Below are 17,543 nucleotides of genomic sequence, written 5' to 3' on the forward strand. Positions count from 1 at the left end.
TTAGCAAGCCACAATAATCACAGAAAACTGAGGGACTGAAAAACAAATAGAATCTCTTATGAAATTTTTCCGTAAGAGTTCTATCCAGAGTATTTCTGAACCGTCTATAGAAACAGCTTTGGTTAAGCTGACCAGTTTACTTAAGAAATGTGTGACCAGTTGAAAGGATGAACTCATCGTCCCCCCTAACCCCCCGTCTCCATCAAGGCTTGCTTTGGGCTTTCTGATGGACACATGACAAGGACACTTGCTGTGTTGAATGATGGGTATTTGAACATATAGATGGCTGTACCTGCTGAAGACTGGTCACATGCAGCATAGCCTGAAGGTGAATCACTGCCATAGGTCACAAATGTGCCAATTAAAGACCTTATTTTGTCCTTTTCATCGCTAATTAGAAGATTTCTTGCTAATTCTTTCTGGTATTATTACAAAAACAATCAATAGTCAAGCTTCTGTTCGTTCATTCGTTCATTTATACATTCATTCATTCCTGAATAATATTAACATTGTATTAGGTATCTTGAAAAATATATAAGGTGTGAAAAAATTTACTTTTAGTAAAATGTTATGGTTAATTCTGCTAATTATAAATGCTACTCCAAAAAAAAGTGATCTTTATTAAAATCCTTAATGACATGTATTGTTTAAATCAATAGCTCTGTTTCTGACAGTGCAGCTTGCAAAAGGAATTAAGTGCATGTGTTTAATATAACGCCATTTACACTTACAAAAATATTTAAAACAAATTCAATAACCAATAATAAAAGATTATTGTTTAATCTTACATTTTATGTTTCATAATAGATAAAATTTAACTAGGTATATATTTTAGTTCAAGTTAAGCATGGATTTTAAAGAATTAACTCTGTGATAAAAATATTTATAACAAATTGTTCATTTAATTCAGTGGAAATTACTGAACTGTGTTAGATATGCATGCATATATTTGCAATCCTATTAAAATACACACACGCATGCACACGCACCCCTACCTTTTCTGATGATACACAGGAAAGCTTCCAAAGTCTGTTTTCTCTCTGCTTATCTCAATAAGCTAAATTTCTTCTGTGAAGATAATTAGCACTTTTAATTGACATAAAACTGTTCCAAAAAGAAAATAAGATAGGCTACCCCTTTCCTGACAGCATCTTCATTTCCCATTCCTTTGCCGTTATTCTGAAGTGTGGACAGTTAAAGTTTAGGAAAGTTTAGGGATTATCTCAGTCCTCATAATGCACCTTCAGCTCCTACTCTCTAACTATACAATTTCTGTCTTGAATGTTTCATGCTGAAAATAGAAGAATGGTCTAAATATTTAGCAGTATCTATCTCAAAGCAATATAAGAAAACAGAAATTTCGGAGCTAAATAAATCATAATGTGAAAGTCGGATTTTTCTATATGGGATGAACTTGTAAATGCAAAGCCCAGAGCTCTCAGCTTCCCTTCCCTGTGCTTTCGGTTCGTTATGTAAAGCATAACTCACCTGTTCTTATCTTCATTTTGTGTAAGGGGAAAACATGATTTGAACACTTATCATTTAAAGCTAAGTAAATGTTTATCATCCTTATTATACAAATAAAAGCAATTAATATTTGTAGTGGAAAATTTGGAAAGCCGTAAGCCTTCTTTTTTAAATTCATGAACTGGATCTTCTCTCTACATTTAAAAGGAGAAGGTCTGTGTTTAAACCATCTGAAAAGTCAGGGAAGCATCAGAACCGTCTTTCCTTAGTTCCCATGGCAATACATAGATAGGCAGCACGATCCTAGCCCAGGATCTGTGTCCTGTGTCTTCTTGAATGCTGCAGACCAGGTTTTATCTGTTTGGGATGGGTCGGTGCAGGCTGACCCCACAGTAACCGAGTACCAAATACTGAGTCTCTCACGCGCCTCTAAATCCATTTTCTCCAGGGCAGATGTCCGTGGACGGATTCATGCGCTACCTGAGCGGTGAGGAAAATGGAGTCGTCTCACCTGAGAAACTGGATCTGAACGAAGACATGTCTCAGCCCCTGTCTCATTATTTCATCAACTCTTCGCACAACACCTACCTCACAGGTGCGATGCAACTTCCGTTCATTGGCAGGTCCGACCAACCCGGTTTTACTTTCTAGTGTCTGCCGTTGAAAAACAACAACAACAAATGTTTCCTTTGTCCTGGGCATGGCCTCTCCGGGTAGAAGCCACACCCTGTGCATATATGTGAAGTTGTGCCATCCCTTCTGTTCCGTTTGTGTTAGGAAAAAAAGGAAACTGGGGATGCTCCATGGAGGTGTAGCGAGGTGTGGGGGGAAGGAGGATGCCTCTGGGGGACCCATGTTGGGAATATTTTCCCCCTGAGTGACCAGCCACACAACGGTATAATACAGAACAGAGTTTATTCAGGGCATGGGGAGGGGAGTTAAGAGGGTAGTGAGGGCAGAGAGAGAGAAGAGAGAAGAGGAGTAGAGAGGCAGAAGGCAGCCATGAGCACTTGGAGAAAGAGCAGGAAAGGGATTGGGAAGAGGAGAGGTAAGGAGGGAGACCAAGAGGGCAAGAGAGAAAGGAGGGGTAGCTGGGGCGGAGCATACCTGGCTGTTGCCAGGTAACTATGGGGTGGGGTTTACAGAATCCCAACAATTTGTGTTGTTTTCAAGTCTCCTGGACTGTTGTGGCAGCTGATGTTTTCTGACCCATGGAATTTTGCATAATAGAATTAAGTGTTCAGTGAACTTTCGGGTGTTTCCAAAGGGAATATGGCTCAAAAGCTTGTTAGTGTGCAGGAAGCCTTGTCCTATACCCAACACCACAAAAAAGAACCAAGCCACTGGCAACCCTACCTAGTTCTCTCTGCTGTATTCATTTTTAAGAACTCTGAGGCCCCTCAGAGACCCTGTGAGGCAAACAGCTTTTTATGCAAGGGGAAACAGGGCTTTGGATCAACAGACATTTTCTAAGTGACAGATTTAGTAATGAATATATAATGAAGTAAGAGAAAACAATGCCTTGCATTGATCCTAAGGTGAATACTGGCAAGGTTTTTGGTAAATCATCTGAAAGAAACAAGTCTTTCTCACTAATCTCAAACTTCAAAATGTCCTGAGCAAATCAGCCTCTGGTTTAAAAACAAAAAGCTTTGAGAAAGAAATGTCATACTTTCCCTGCTTTGTGATCCTAACAGATATAAGACAACGGAAGTCTGGGACAATATTTGGTGTCTGAGGGAGGTAGATAGGGTTCACGCCTTCGAGGTTATAGAGAGAAACTGGCGGACCAGGTCTGGACCTGCGAAGTTTGTGCTGCAGACTGGACTCACAGTGACAGTCATAAAGTTAGGAATTCAAGTACTGGATAGACATATGGTGAGTAAGAAAATTTCAGTCTGCCGACGAGTGACAGGACAGAGGTTATTTCTCTAGACTTCCCTAGCATACCCTTTGCTACAATCTCAAGTAAATAGGTGTTGTCCCTATGCTAAGTGAGAACAAGTCTAAAGTGCCGTATCCTTGAGACAGCCAGAATGGACTCTCCAGGGTAATCTACACAGACCATCTAGTCATCACTGAAGCCTATGGCTTCTCCAGCACTGCAGTTTAGAAGCTTGTGGGAATCCAGCAGTTCGCATACCCCCTTGTGACCTTATATTTCCCTGCAGGTGGTGTCTACTAAGAAAAACTCATGCCACAAAATTAACTGTTGCTTGACTCATCCTAAGCCTTATTCTAGTCACTCATCGCCTCACAGGAAACCAGTCCAATGCAATGGCATAAAATAATGCACATACTGGCTGAGGAACGTGAACAGTGAAGGGGGGCACAGCACATGTGTGTTCCTGGGAATAGTGTCAGGATGTGGGAGATGACACAAACCACATCTGTGACAGAACCTTCTGTTACTGTCTCCTCCATGCCTGCCAGTTCAGCTGAAATGACCCAGAGCTATGAACCTTTTATATGAAAGAGGCTTCACCGCATAGCTTGGGTTTCCCTGGATCATGGCGGCCCCGGGAAAGGCGGCCTTACTACATGCAGTCTGAGCTGCCAGAGCAAACACACAAAATCAGGAGAACGTTTACCTAACTTTTCTGACTTGGCTTCTAAAGCTCAGTTAGGTCTATTATTTTTGCCATTTTTTTTGGAAGTTGTAAGTTTACCTAAGTCCATAGAGAGGGGACATAGACAGGCCCTCAATGGGAAAATCTGAGATTTCTCAGTTCTGCTTTAAGACTGCTGTAGGTATCAGAAGTTTAAGAAAGGAATGTGCAGAGACAGACCAATCTTCATGATCCCAAGGTCAGCTTGTTCTGCATAGCAAGTTCCAGGACAACCAGGGCTGCAAAATGAGGCCTTATCTCAAAAAACAAACAAACAAATAAACAAAAAACACCCACAAAGTCATAAAAAAGGAAGACAACCCACCCTCCCTGGGTTCAGCTCATTAAGACTCCTGTTACTAGTACTTCTACAAACAAGCAAAACCACACACCTCTCGTTCATGCTTATCACCCTCTTATAAAGGAGTTTCCCCTTCTTAATGGGTTCTCAACTTTGTTTGGTATAACTGAGCTTGGTACTACTGACCTATTTGCAAACTTGGTGATGCTTATGAACCCTTCTCAGAATGTAAATATATGAAATAAAGTATCTAGCATTAAAAAGAAGATAAAATTCACTGATATTTTCATAAGTGTTAAAATAACTTATACTAAACTACTATAGGTATTTTTATTAACCAGTTTCAAATGCATATAAATATTGTGTTTTGATTTTTCACCACCATTGGAATAAATTGTTGAATAGCTGTGATTTCTGTTAGTTACAAAGTCACATATCTTGCCTGTGCAACTGTGACCTGCAGCTAGAAAGAATGTGACAATTTGTGTGGATGCCTTTAAAAGAAAAATACAAGTTCAAGGAAGTATATCAAATGCCAAGCCAAAATTACAGTTTCAGTTTTCCTGGGTGTGGTGGTACCTGCCTTTATTCCTACCTAGCACTTGAGAGGCAGAGGCAGACAGAACACCGGCACTCCAGACCAGCCTAGATATATACTAAGTTCCAGGTCAGCCAGACACACATGGTGACTGACACTTTGTCTCCAAAAAAGATGGAGAAAAAAAAAAAAGAATAATAAACTTTTAAAACTTAATCCAAGGAACTGTAACTTGAAAAGATACTGCTTACAATAAAGTCTTGTTTTTTGTTTTATCACATAACAAGGACAGGATTTTTTTAAAAAATGTGTGTGTGTGTGTGTGTGTGTGTGTCTAAATTTTGTATATGTGGAATTTTCAGTACAAGTAATGTAATGGTAATTCTTTGATGTCCAAAACTGCTACCAGCATTTGAATTTGTGCTCTGTGCTTCTCCTGTGTCTGCAATGGCACAGTGTTTAGGTATCCATACTGATTGGATATGCATTCTTCTTTTGCCATCCTGGAGTATATCACTCCGTATCTTTCTGCATGTTACATGGATGTGTGGCTCTCGTTTGAAGACGTGTTCTCACCCATGGCCTTTCTCCCTCTGATGCTCAGGTGCCTCTGTTGTCCTTTTATGGAGCTTGTTGACAGGACTTGTGATCTTTAAAAATGCCTTCCTTGCCTTTGAGACTCACCAAGTTCCCTGTGTCCAGGCAGATTCAGACACCATCTCCCTCATCCACCATGCTGCCTCCCGACACACACGTATCCTCACATACGTACATACATGCACGCATGCACACAGTCACTCACACAGACTCACACAATGAGCCCTGGTCCCTTTTTCCTTGGGGAACAAAGGACTTTATTAACAATATGGACCCTGTGCTATGAGGTATCATTTCCAAATGATTTTTGTGACAAGTTCCACCCAAATCTAGAAAAGAACCATTTTATTTGTTATTTCTTAGGGTACCCTTCACAAAGATATTTCCACTTCTATCTTCCAACATAAAATTTTAATTCTATAGCTGAGCACCTATCAGCCATTTTAGTCTGTCGCTAACTATGTATAGTTACTAGTGACCCTAATAATATGCAATTGCTGATATCACAATAATACTTGTGGAAAAATTATTCAATATTGAAGTGTGCAGTAATATAGTTAAAAATTCTCTTGATGGTTTCTTTTTATAAAGTGTATTTCAGCAAAGTCTTTTTTACATGGATTAATTTTTTGGCCTTCACTAACCTCTTCCTCCCTCAGCGTAACTCTGTAACCTGTTCACAGAAATTGAGCTCTAGTATGCCAGGTTGGTGTACAGATTTCAACAGAATCTGAAAACAGAACCATTTTTTTGTCTAGTTATACCTTTCTTGGGTGTGTGCCTGAAGAAACCCAACTCAGCATACAAGAGAAGTTCCTGGGCATCTATGTGCCCTGAGGCCTTTTACAGTAGCCAAGATGTGGACATGATGTGGCTAAAGTAAAGTTGGTATTTAAACACAATGGAGTACCTTTGGCAGTATAGAAGAACAGAATGTTATTTTTCTCAGGAAAATGAATGAAACTAGAGATTACCATGTATCACCTGTGAAATCCATACTTTAAAAATGCACACCGGAAGCCAGACTGCTCTGGGGGCTGAAAGGGGAACTTCTGAGATCAGGCCACAGGAGGAAGGAGAAGAAAACAAGAGAGGGTTAATGGGGCAAAGAAGATCGAAGTGTGATCAAAGTAGAACCATGACAACCATGCATAAAATCGTCATAATGAAGCCCATCATTTTCTACAGTGATTGATTAATAAAAACTATAGAGGGTAATCACACATTAATGGCTAACAGCTCCATGAAGAGTTTACCTACTATGACATAGGACTCACTTTTTCCCTGTTTTACTAGTCTTGTAACCTGGAGCAGCTCATGGTAGGCAAATGCTCTGCCAACAAGTGACTCCCCCAGCCCTCTGGCTATTTTCTTAAAAAAGAAAATGTTCAAATCAGCCTCTTCCCATTTTGGTATCTAATCTACATAACTCAATTTCTGATTGATTCCGACTCATTATTTGATCCTAGTAACATCAGCGGCCGCTAACTTCTGTTGTGATCTTGAGTGGCCTACTTGTTTTTCTTGTGCTGTCCTTTGAGCTGTGATCATGCCATGGTCTGCACTGCACAGATTTGAATTAGATCAAACATAGTCTCACCACATTATGCTTTTCAAGTTCAAGACAAAGTATTCTCTCTTTGAATTGAGGAGAATAACATAATCAGGAGGAGAGGGGAAGAAAGGAGGAAAGAGAGAAAAGAGGAATGGAAGGAGGGAGGGAAAGAGAGAGGGAGAAAATTTCCATAGGCTTTTAGAGTTTGCCTTTAAGGCCCTTTTTTGATTTATGGTTCAAAAAATGTGCCTTTGTTTCATATACAAGTAGGAGGGTGGCTGCTTTAATTACACACAAAATAAATACAGCATTCCTATTTCCCAGAGGGCTTTGAACAAATGTGAACATCTCTGTTATAAAAATTCAAACACCCTCAAATGAGTTAAACATGCTGTAAACATGTGTATAACCAGAGCCTAATGCAGAATCCAATTAAACTTGAAAGCCAATTGATTTTTAAACGTGGATTTCAGCCCCCTCGCCTGCCCACTGTCTCGGATTCTTTCAGGTCCATACCCGAGCTTCATGTCCATTTCTAAAGCAAATAGAAACTTTACATAAATCTTTTTTCATAGGCGTGGTATGCTTGTAGTAGCCCAAGGAAGGTTCCTGACCACAGGAGCCTAAGCAAGGCTGGGCACAAAGAGAAGGCCACACTGGAAGGAATGTAATCTGACCATAAGAATTAAGACAAAGTGACACAAGCAATCATAAGCTGCCCCGTCTCTGCTCTACTTTTCTTACTTGTATTTCTGAGGCATCCACTCCAATCCCAACAAGAAGACCTTCAAAATGTGGATTGTTTTCTTCTGAACCTTCAAAGGGACCATAAAAATTAAAAATATACAACATGAGAAATGAGTCAGTTTGGCAAGGTCTGACTGTTGTTTCCTCTCTCCCTGTTACTACATCTCATTAAACATAAAGATTGATGCAAAAGGAAAAATACATTTGATTAATAAAATACTACAGGTAGAACAGGCTGGTTATTAATTATAGTGGTCACTTCTTAGAGTCTTGGACAGCCTTGGAAGTGAACCTGTAGTGAGGGTGTTTTAAGTTATTGCTTCTCTCCCTTAGGAATCAATCCCAATGAATCCAGGAGAAAAAAAAATCCAACCCCCCCCCCAAAAAAAACAAAGAAACAAATACAAACCAAACAACCAAACTACAACCCCCCCCAAAAAAAATCCAACAACAATATAAAAGCCTTTCCCAGGGCAGAACTCTATATAGTCATTTCGACCTACACCTTAGCTGGCTCATGAAACTCTCCAATCTTAAAGAATTTGGGAGATAATGATTCTATATAAATACAACTATATTCTCTATCGTTGCCTAATTTATACTTATCCCACTTAAAACATACAGAATTAAGAGGTAATGTTGAAAAAAGTATTAGATTTACTTATTACAATAATCTAATGAATTAAATTATTTCATTGCAGAACTAAAATAATTATTCTCCTCTTCTCCCATATACTTTCTTGACTGCAGGAAAACAAAAAACAAAAAAACAAAAACAGCTGTACCCTTACAGACCAATCATTAGTCACCCAAGACTTGATTCCACCACCCCCTTCGTTCATCCTTCTCCCTCACTAGACAATAGCATCTGCAAGCTTTTATCACATTTTTTACAATTACATACAAACCTAAGAAAATTGAGTGGCGGGATAAACTTGGGAAATAAATAATCCCCGCTTGAGTTTATCTTTAAATGACACTCTTACCTTGGCTGCTTTAGAAGATGAAGATAAATTAAACGACCCGGGGCTCCTGTAGCTGAACGTGATTGGATATGATTGGATACTGTCTAAGTGACTTAAAGAATGAGGAATTCATACCCCACACAGCACAGTGTCAGCAGATGAGGCTTGGCTCAGTTGGAAATGCATGAGTGTCATGAGTTACTTCCTGTCTTTGGGGTTTCTTAAGATTTCAGGTTGACTGTACACCTTAAACATGGGCTTTCTATGGCTGACATACACACCTACCTCTGTGGAAGTCCTTGACTTAGGACCCTTTGTAAGAATGTGTAGAGAACCCCCAACTACTCTCCCAGTCCACCCCATAGTCTTTCCATCATTCCTATCATGTATCTTTGAGTTAACCGTACAGCAGAGGCCATGTTGACCTCTGGGAATGGAATTTTGCTTTGTCAGAATGAAGATATTCTAGATTCCTTTTCTATAGCTAGGAGGGGTCCCCGAAGCCAGTGATAACCTAAACAATGATCTGTTGGCAAGGAGTCATATAAGAAAGTGGAAGATTGTGAGGGGAGTTTAAGCTCCCTGCTACACAGGAACCAGCATAATTCATATCCCACCCCCCTGCTAGGAGATACAATTAGGGGTGTGGCTTATTATTGCATTCTCCGTAACCAGTGCCTCCCACAGAGAGCAGGTCTGGGAATCTATACAGACATGATCATATGTCTGTCAACAGTAAAGCTTAAGGCTGAAATCGATTTCCTCGGGAGAGGGAATCTTCCATACCATCTTGCTTAAGCCTTTGATATCACCTGAATCTAAAATCGTGAGAGCTTTGTGTTCCTAGCAGGACAACAGCCAGTGAGTTCAGTGTATTCTTGGTAGCCTGGGATGCTCCCATACATGCAGCAGTGAGGTCATATGCCCTGACAGAGTGGCAAAGTATTGAAAGCAGGCAAAAATGCATGCCCATCTCCAATTATTGAAGGTGACAGTGTTTACAGGAGAGCACTGAGTTAACAAGCCTGACACATGCTGGAAGCATCTCACTTTGGAGTTGAAGGGAAACATCGAACAATGATAAACATTAACTTAGACAGCTACTCGCCTAGCTTTAAATCCTGAGGAATTTCTTCGAGGGTTGTATTAGTAGAGAAGCTGTCAAAGCCTAGTTTCAGGACTTTTCTGTCCCTAGATGCCTTGGTAATCAGAGTCCAAGTTCCAGGGACTGTAACCAGCACTGCCACAAGTAGCAAAGGCAAAGGAGCCACACACAGTGACTTGAGGCACAGCTTTACATCCATCTGGGAAGGAACTGCAGCTTAGAGTCCACTCACAAAGTCAGAGGGAACTGCATGGGGTGCTCATGGTCAGGTCGAGACGAGGTCAAGGAATGGTTCCAGAAATGCCAAGGGCTGAATAGCTCTCAGGACAAATCAGCAGTATAGCCCCAGTCATACGGAAGCATATTGGGAGGATATGGTTTATGAAGAGAGGTAAAAAATTTCGGGGATGAAAGTAAAGCAAGCCAGAGACTTTGAGGGAGGCAGAATAGAAATTATATTACATCCAGGGAACATGATAGGAATTCCAGTTCCAAGTAATGGAAAAATTGTGGATATGGATTTTCTCTGTTATTTCTTTGAAGACTTCCATTTCTTTCTCTCTTTTTAAAAAGATTTATTTATTTATTATATATAAGTACACTGTAGATGTCTTTAGACACACCAGGACAATGCATCAAATCTTATTACAGACAGTTGTGAGCCACCATATAGTTGCTGGGATTTGAACTCAGGACCCCTGGAAGAGCAGTTAATGCTTTTAGCCACTGAAGCATCTCTTCAGCTCCCATTTCAGTTTTAATATTTGTTTTAAGAATGAGCAATAAATTTACTTTGGAGGGATTCTGCAGTCTGTAGGTGCTGGATGGTAAACCCAAGCAGTCTTTAACGTTTCGGATTATTTTTCATCTCTCAAGCTCCACACTGAGAAAGTACGTTCAGTTCCTTCTAATTATTGTTTGAATGACAAATGTATTGGCAAGCCAATTCAGAGAAATGTTTTTTAGATGTACTTGTATTATTTATGATAAAGTACTTTAGCTTTACTTATAAATAAATAAAAATAATAAAATAATGTCTCTGCTTTGAAGGAGACAAGAAAACCCTTTGTTGTGAACCAGGTATGAGTAAAGCCTGCCCCAGGAACAGAGACCCTGAATGGCTGGTTCACTATAGAAGAGACTGTATGGACTTTTGTGGTCACCAAACAAAAGGGAAGTTAAGCAGCATGTGTCTCAAGTACAGAAACGTGGATGGGGCTGGGTGCAGTAAGGAAATGATCTCTGGTGTGGGTTCAGATGTTATCTTATGGAATGCTTCCCATTAGGGTGGTGAAGGCTGGAGATACAGGTATCAACTAGTCACAGCTTGTGAGATCTGATAGACAAGAGGAAGTAACTCTTAACTGACCTCTAGCCCCTACACACACACACACATACACACACACACACACACACACACACACGCACATATACAGTAAAGGTTTTTGGTGCCAAAGGCCCTAACATAGCCCTGAATAATTTTGTCTTTGGCCTTACAACAATCTATCTCTCCAAAACCATGGCATGGCATGTATATAGTTTGTGAAGAGCAAGCAATCTGCAGTATCTGATATTTATAGAAATCTGGGGGTACCCCACCTATCATGTTAAGTTCAGGCTTCCTGGTCATGTTATTAACAGTATGAACTCAGAAAAAAAGCCTGAGGACAAATTTATTTGAGTTTACAACAACAATAACTCAGAGGTATGGATGAGAAAGCTGTAAATATTTCATCAGCTGCCCTCAAGGAGAGAGATGAAGAGGAAGACAATATATTTGTCAGAAGCCATATTGGGGTGGAGGGTACAAATGGAATAGCTTTTATAACAAAAGAGTGAAAAAGCTCAGAGTGCCCAGGAGAATTTGTCCAGGTTTTGCCAACTGAGATAACTAGAAGATTGTTACACATCGGAAAAATAGGCAGCTTAAAAGTATTGACCATGTAAACAGAAATCACATGACATGATAACATTGGTGTCATTAGTAACACATGTTTTACACCTCCACACAAGTGTCTACGTTTCCTGTGGCCATAATAAACTGCTTTGGCAAAGGCAACTTAAAGGAGCAAGGTCTATCCTGAGTCACAGATAGAGGGCAGAGTTAAACATGGTGGGAAAATCAAAGTGGCAGGACCTTGAGGCAGCTGGTCACATGGCAACCACTATCAGACTCGACGGATGAGTGTAGAGTGCTGTTAGTCTGGATTCTCTAGAATAACAGAACATATAGATCACACACACACACACACACACACACACACACACACGATTTTCTAGAATGACATAAAACTGTAGTCCAGCTGATTCAACAATGGCTGCCTGTGAGTTCAGGAGTTTCTTCAGTCCACAGCTGGTCTTCAGTATACGCCAGTATCTCTAAGAAGTAGGTTCTACTGCCCATGAAGGAATGGCCGTGCTAACAAGGGAGGGAGGAAGCAGAAGCAAAGTCAGTGAACTTCCCTCATCCAAGTCCTTCTATAGACTTCTACCAAAAGGTGTGACTCAGATTATACCTGAGCCTTCCCACAAGAAAAGATATCCAACAACAGAGTTTCTCACCTGAAAGCTCTGCGTTTGAAGTGGGTCTTCCCACCGCCAATGATCCAGTTAAGCAAAAAAATCAACAAATCCCTCAAAGGTGTGCCCAGCCGTTTTGGGTTTTAGTCAGTTCTAGGTGCAGTCAGGTTGATGACCAAGAATAACCATCACAGATGCTATGCACAGTAGGTGGGCCTTCTCACCTCAATTAACAGAATCAATGGAATCTCCAACATGCCAGCCCAGACGCCCACCTCACAGGGACTCTAGAGTCTATAAAATCACAATAACAGCACACGTGTAGATCTGCCCTGGTTTTTTTTTTTTTTTTTTTTTTTTTTTTTTGCTTTTTGTTTTTTTGTTTGTTTTCTAGAACAAACTGTTTTGATAAATCAATCTTCTGATATTTTTCAGTTCCTCACTTCCCATAGTTTAGAGGTTTAGGAATAGCAACCATGTTAATTTTCACTGCCTTTCCCCCTGCCCTTTATGCAGCAGACACGGGGACAGTTTCACAATAATCTTTGAAGCAATTAGAAATGGCAAATGGATTATCCCGAATCAGGAGTCTCCCAGGTTGTCCCTGTCAGCATTTTTGATTTTCATGATACACTTGTGTGTTTAGATGCCCTATTTTTTTTGTAAAGAAAGTGATTATGCAAATGTACTTAATCAGCCTTTCAGTGCCTTTTCTAGAGCTGTATAGCATGGAAGAATGGAAGGGTATTGTCCTTTTGTTCTGTTGATGGTCTGGTAGTATGCCATGCTTATAAAAGTAAAATTAAGCCGGTTGGCCTAATCTCCTTTTCTTTCCCCGTGTGTCTCTACAGGGCAGATGTTGTCCATTTCAGTGCCATTTTGACAGTTTTTATCCACATGCTACAGCTGGCTTTAAAAGAGATCCAAGGGGGAAAGGGGAGAAAATATTCAGTACTTCCAACACTAAGGAGGGCAAGGCAGGAGGGGTTTTAATTTGAGGGTAACCTAGACTACAGAGTAAGACTGTGACTCATAAATAAACAGATAAATAAATAAATAAAACAAAGCGAAACATGAAGGTTTTCGAAGTATTGATCAAAGAAACAATTTAAACCAGATTAGATGATATTAAAGGCAGGTTTACCCAGAAGCTGCTCTCAGGTGGGAAAGTTCACCAGCCTCAAGGCCAGGGATGTCACCATGATGAAAGGGACAGTAGGGGGAGGGGTGGGGAAGAGAGGGAAAGAGAGTGAGAGAGAGAAAAGGGGTGCACATACAGAGAAAGAAGAGGAGGGTGAGGAAGAGGAGGAGAAGGGGGTGGAGAGAGAGAGAGAGAGAGAGAGAGAGAGAGAGAGAGAGAGAGAGAGAGAGAGACCAAAATGTCTGGATTATATAGCAAAGAACCTCTGGGAAAAAGCAGCCCAGTCCCTGGGCGGGAAAGTTTATGGTTGAGGGCAGTGTGTGCCAAGTAGGGATGCAGTGAGAACCTGGAAGCAAGATCTGCTTTGATTTGTAAACTATGCACCTCACTCTATTGTCCCAGGGTCAGAAACCAAACACTTTCTAAAATCTTTGGGAAGAAGCAACTTTTTCAGGGGATGTTTTCTGTCCAGGTGATTGACCTGCCGTATAGGTTAATTCTGAAGGGAGTGAAGTAGGTACGAATTTTTTGTTTTATTTTTTTAACTAGAAAGCTTCTGGCCCCATAGTAACCTTATGATGTTTTGGGCAGTTTAGAAAGATTTATCTCCACCCAGGGTCCAAGGTGTGACCTCAGGTCCATTCTTTTGACCACAAAAGGAAGGGGAAAGATGTCACATAATAAATGAATTAAAGAAAGAAAAAACAAAACCAATATAAGTAAACCTATACAAGCCATGTTTTACTGGGAGGAAATAGGTCTCCCTCTAAGGACCCTGTTATTCCTCCTTCCTCCCTGTTGTGTGACCTCCAGTTACCCTTTCAAGTGGTACTTCAGATTGTTGAGGGGCGCTGTGATGAAAGTTTCTCTTTCTCTGTCCTGGTATTTTTAATTCTAAGGAGGGGCAATTGTCACACTTCCCCCTTCCTCAAAAATCACTGTGTTTGATAAGGACGTAGGAGGTAGGGCCCAAAACTAATTATGCTGGAGGGGCGGAGCTTAGTCCTAACTACATCACAGCCTCACTAAGCTATTTCATCTCTGCTCACAAGTTCCAGTCCTATAAAGCTGGCCTATTGTTCTTTTTGTTGCTTGTGCTGTTGAGTGGAGGCTCCGCACAGCCTCTGATGCTTTCTGTGTTTCTTCTAAGACTTAACTACTTCTAGCTCTTTTAGGTACGTGATCAATTTCACATTAATTTATTCTCTGTGGTGTGAAAGAGGGACCCAGTTATTTATTTGTTTGTTTGTTTGTTTACTCTTGCGTATGGTTGTCCTATTGGCCCAGGCTAATTCACTGAAAATACTAATTTTTTTTTTTTTTGTGCTGACTTGTATTGGTAACACTGTTGGAAGTCAGCTGACCATAAACTGAAGGTAGATTTCTAAACCTTCGTTTCTGCTGTACTTACCCGTGTGTTTCTTCTTATGGTGCCACTAGGCTGTCTTGATTACTGTAACTTGGTAGTAAATCCTACAATTGGAAGACGTGATTCTTCCAACACTGTTTTTATTCTTTCAAGATTACTTTGGCTCATTAAGTGTTGCCTCCCCCGGTAGGATCTATGGGAAAGATAGCTCAGATCTCACCTGGGAGGTTTATTAGCGAGGGACTGTACTGAGGTTGCCTCTGGACAAAGGTGGAAAGAGGAAGAGAGTGGGGAGAGGCGGGACGGGCCTTTTATTAGGGGATGTAGTGCATGGGCAGGAAGGATTGGCAACTCATGGCACCAGTGAGAATCTGGTGATGCCTATCCTGCTGTCCTTGAGTCTCTAGTGCAGGTAGTGGAGATGCCAGGTCGCTAACTAACCTCCTTTATAATTCCATGTAAAGTCCTGGATCAGAATGCCAATTTCTGTAGGCAAAAGAATGAAAAGGTCAGGGAATTTAATTATACACCAATCTTCACTTGGTCTTCACTTGCTAAGTATCTTCCGTGAACAGACAGACCTGTGTTTTCTGTTTTCTTACGTCTTCCCTTGGGAAACTTGGGTGACTCTGCTGTTCTGTGTCCTTTCCATCTGGAATGGATTCTGACTCCTATAGAATGGTTGTGCCAGACAGTTTATTTTTTTTCAAGATGAGCCGTTGACTGCAAAGGCCCTGGGTTGAGTCACAGTGCCTGTGTCCTTGTTATGTTAGAACACCCTTCCTCCCTCTTCTCTTCCACTCCCAACTCACCACTAGGGGGCCCTAATGCCTCCTGGGCTACTTCGGTGCTGTTTTCCACAGCCAAGAGCTTTAGATGCCGCCCCCACTCTCTACTTTCCTTGATTGGAGGGATTCTGCGGTTTGTTTTGCAGCTGGCCAGTTGGCTGGGAACTCGTCCGTAGAGATGTATCGCCAGGTGCTTCTGTCTGGATGTCGCTGTGTGGAGCTGGACTGCTGGAAGGGCAGGACCGCGGAGGAAGAGCCTGTCATCACCCACGGGTTCACCATGACAACAGAAATATCCTTCAAGGTAGAGTAAAGGAGGGTGCTTACAAGGCAGCTGGGAGACCTGGCGCCATCAGAGTAAAGCTTTCTCAGATAAAGTCTGGGTGTTACAGCGAAGTTCATGGGCCGAGAATCATCTTTGGGTTTGAATTCAGAAGCTAAAGTTCAGCAGCTTGTTCAACTAACCAAATTCTAAGGAAACTTACTTGGGGACGATCAAAGATTCATATTCATTTGTTTTTTTTTTTTTTTTTTCCACTCACTACTTTCTTGTGTTTTTACTATTGTCAAACACTTAAAATTTAGAATATCTGTGCGTTTTTCTTTTTGAGCCCTGGCTGTCCTAGAAATCACTCGGCAGTCCAAGCCAGCCTCAAACCGACCTTGTGTCCTGTGCCATTGGTGTGGTCAGCAATGCAAGTGGGATGCTCTTTCTGTAGAATCTGTTGTTGGTTTAAAGACAGGATGTCTGTAGCCTAGGCTGGACTCGAACTCCTTCCTGTGCTTCTAGAATATAAAATTCCAGAATGGTACACTTCCCCCAGTGGTTTGGCTTCTCCAGACTTAAATTACAATGACATAGATAAAGAAAAGTTATGCTTAATTTTCACTTAGTCTCAGGATACATTTAATATAGTTTGACTCAAATTCTGACCAAAATCTTTAAAAGTTGTATTGGCTCCTGAAACCAACCACTCTGAAATCTTTTAGAAACCTTAAATGAGAAAAAAATAAAAGTGTTTTTTATGGTTTTATTTCAGCACGCCACTTTCTTTCTTTCTTTTAGCCCCCTGCTCTGTTCTTGTTTCATTTAGTTAGGCTCTGTATGAAAGAATGGGGCCACAGAACAAAGGCTGGGAACAGCTCACGGGTCAGAGATTCTCCAACTGGCAATGAGGCAAAGGGACCATAGGAGGAGTAGAGAATGGCCTGGGACCACACTTGAGCTGCTGGAATACTCACCCGCCACCCTGGCCACGCCCCACTCCTACGATTACAATCCCTGTGAGTTGTGACTCTGTTCTCTTAAAGCTTAATCTCCAAAATTCGTTGGAGATCCTGAGATCAGAATAAACAACAAGCATGGTCTAGGGAATATTCCTTTTGTGTGGAGCACTCACTTCCCAGCCTTAGCCACCAGGTGCACTTGGAGTGACTCTTCCCATGTACTTGACCTACAAGTGGTCCTTGAGTCAGTTTTGTGAGTTCTTGCCCTCTGCTTCATAAATGTCCTTGCCTGAACTCTTGTACCCAGCTTCCTTACCACACCCAAACCCTGGCAGCTTTAGAGTCTTAAGGGCAGAGGACCCTATCCGTCTACCTGCTGGTAGGTAGGGTGAGCAGGGTGGCCAAAGATGGCCCAGCTATGCCCTCCTGATCCCTACCCCTAGTCCCCTACTCTCGAGATTTGGAGGGACAAGGAGGGGAGAAGGAGGTAGTAGTGGAAATGCTAGCCTAAGCTGTAGATAAATTTAGCAATAAGGTTTTTTATTTACTCTGGGAGCCAAGTTAGGAAAGAGCCAAGGATACAGTTGCCTCACTCAAAGCCCTGTAAGTGCAGT

At 41.2% G+C, this 17,543-nt stretch overlaps 1 protein-coding gene across 3 annotated transcripts in view; it reads left to right on the forward strand.

Moving 5' to 3' along the window:
• PLCB1 (phospholipase C beta 1) overlaps positions 1–17,543 on the forward strand; it is a 644,223-nt gene that overhangs the window by 477,329 nt on the left and 149,351 nt on the right. For all 3 annotated transcript variants that reach the window (XM_080931577.1, XM_080931578.1, XM_080931579.1), the window contains exons 10-11: positions 1,916–2,062; positions 15,849–16,006. In XM_080931577.1, coding sequence (XP_080787703.1) covers positions 1,916–2,062; positions 15,849–16,006 — 305 coding nt within the window. The remainder of the gene's footprint in view (positions 1–1,915; positions 2,063–15,848; positions 16,007–17,543) is intronic.

The sequence above is a fragment of the Micromys minutus genome (genome assembly GCF_963924665.1).
Source record: "Micromys minutus genome assembly, chromosome: 17".
Classification (NCBI taxonomy): domain Eukaryota; kingdom Metazoa; phylum Chordata; class Mammalia; order Rodentia; family Muridae; genus Micromys; species Micromys minutus.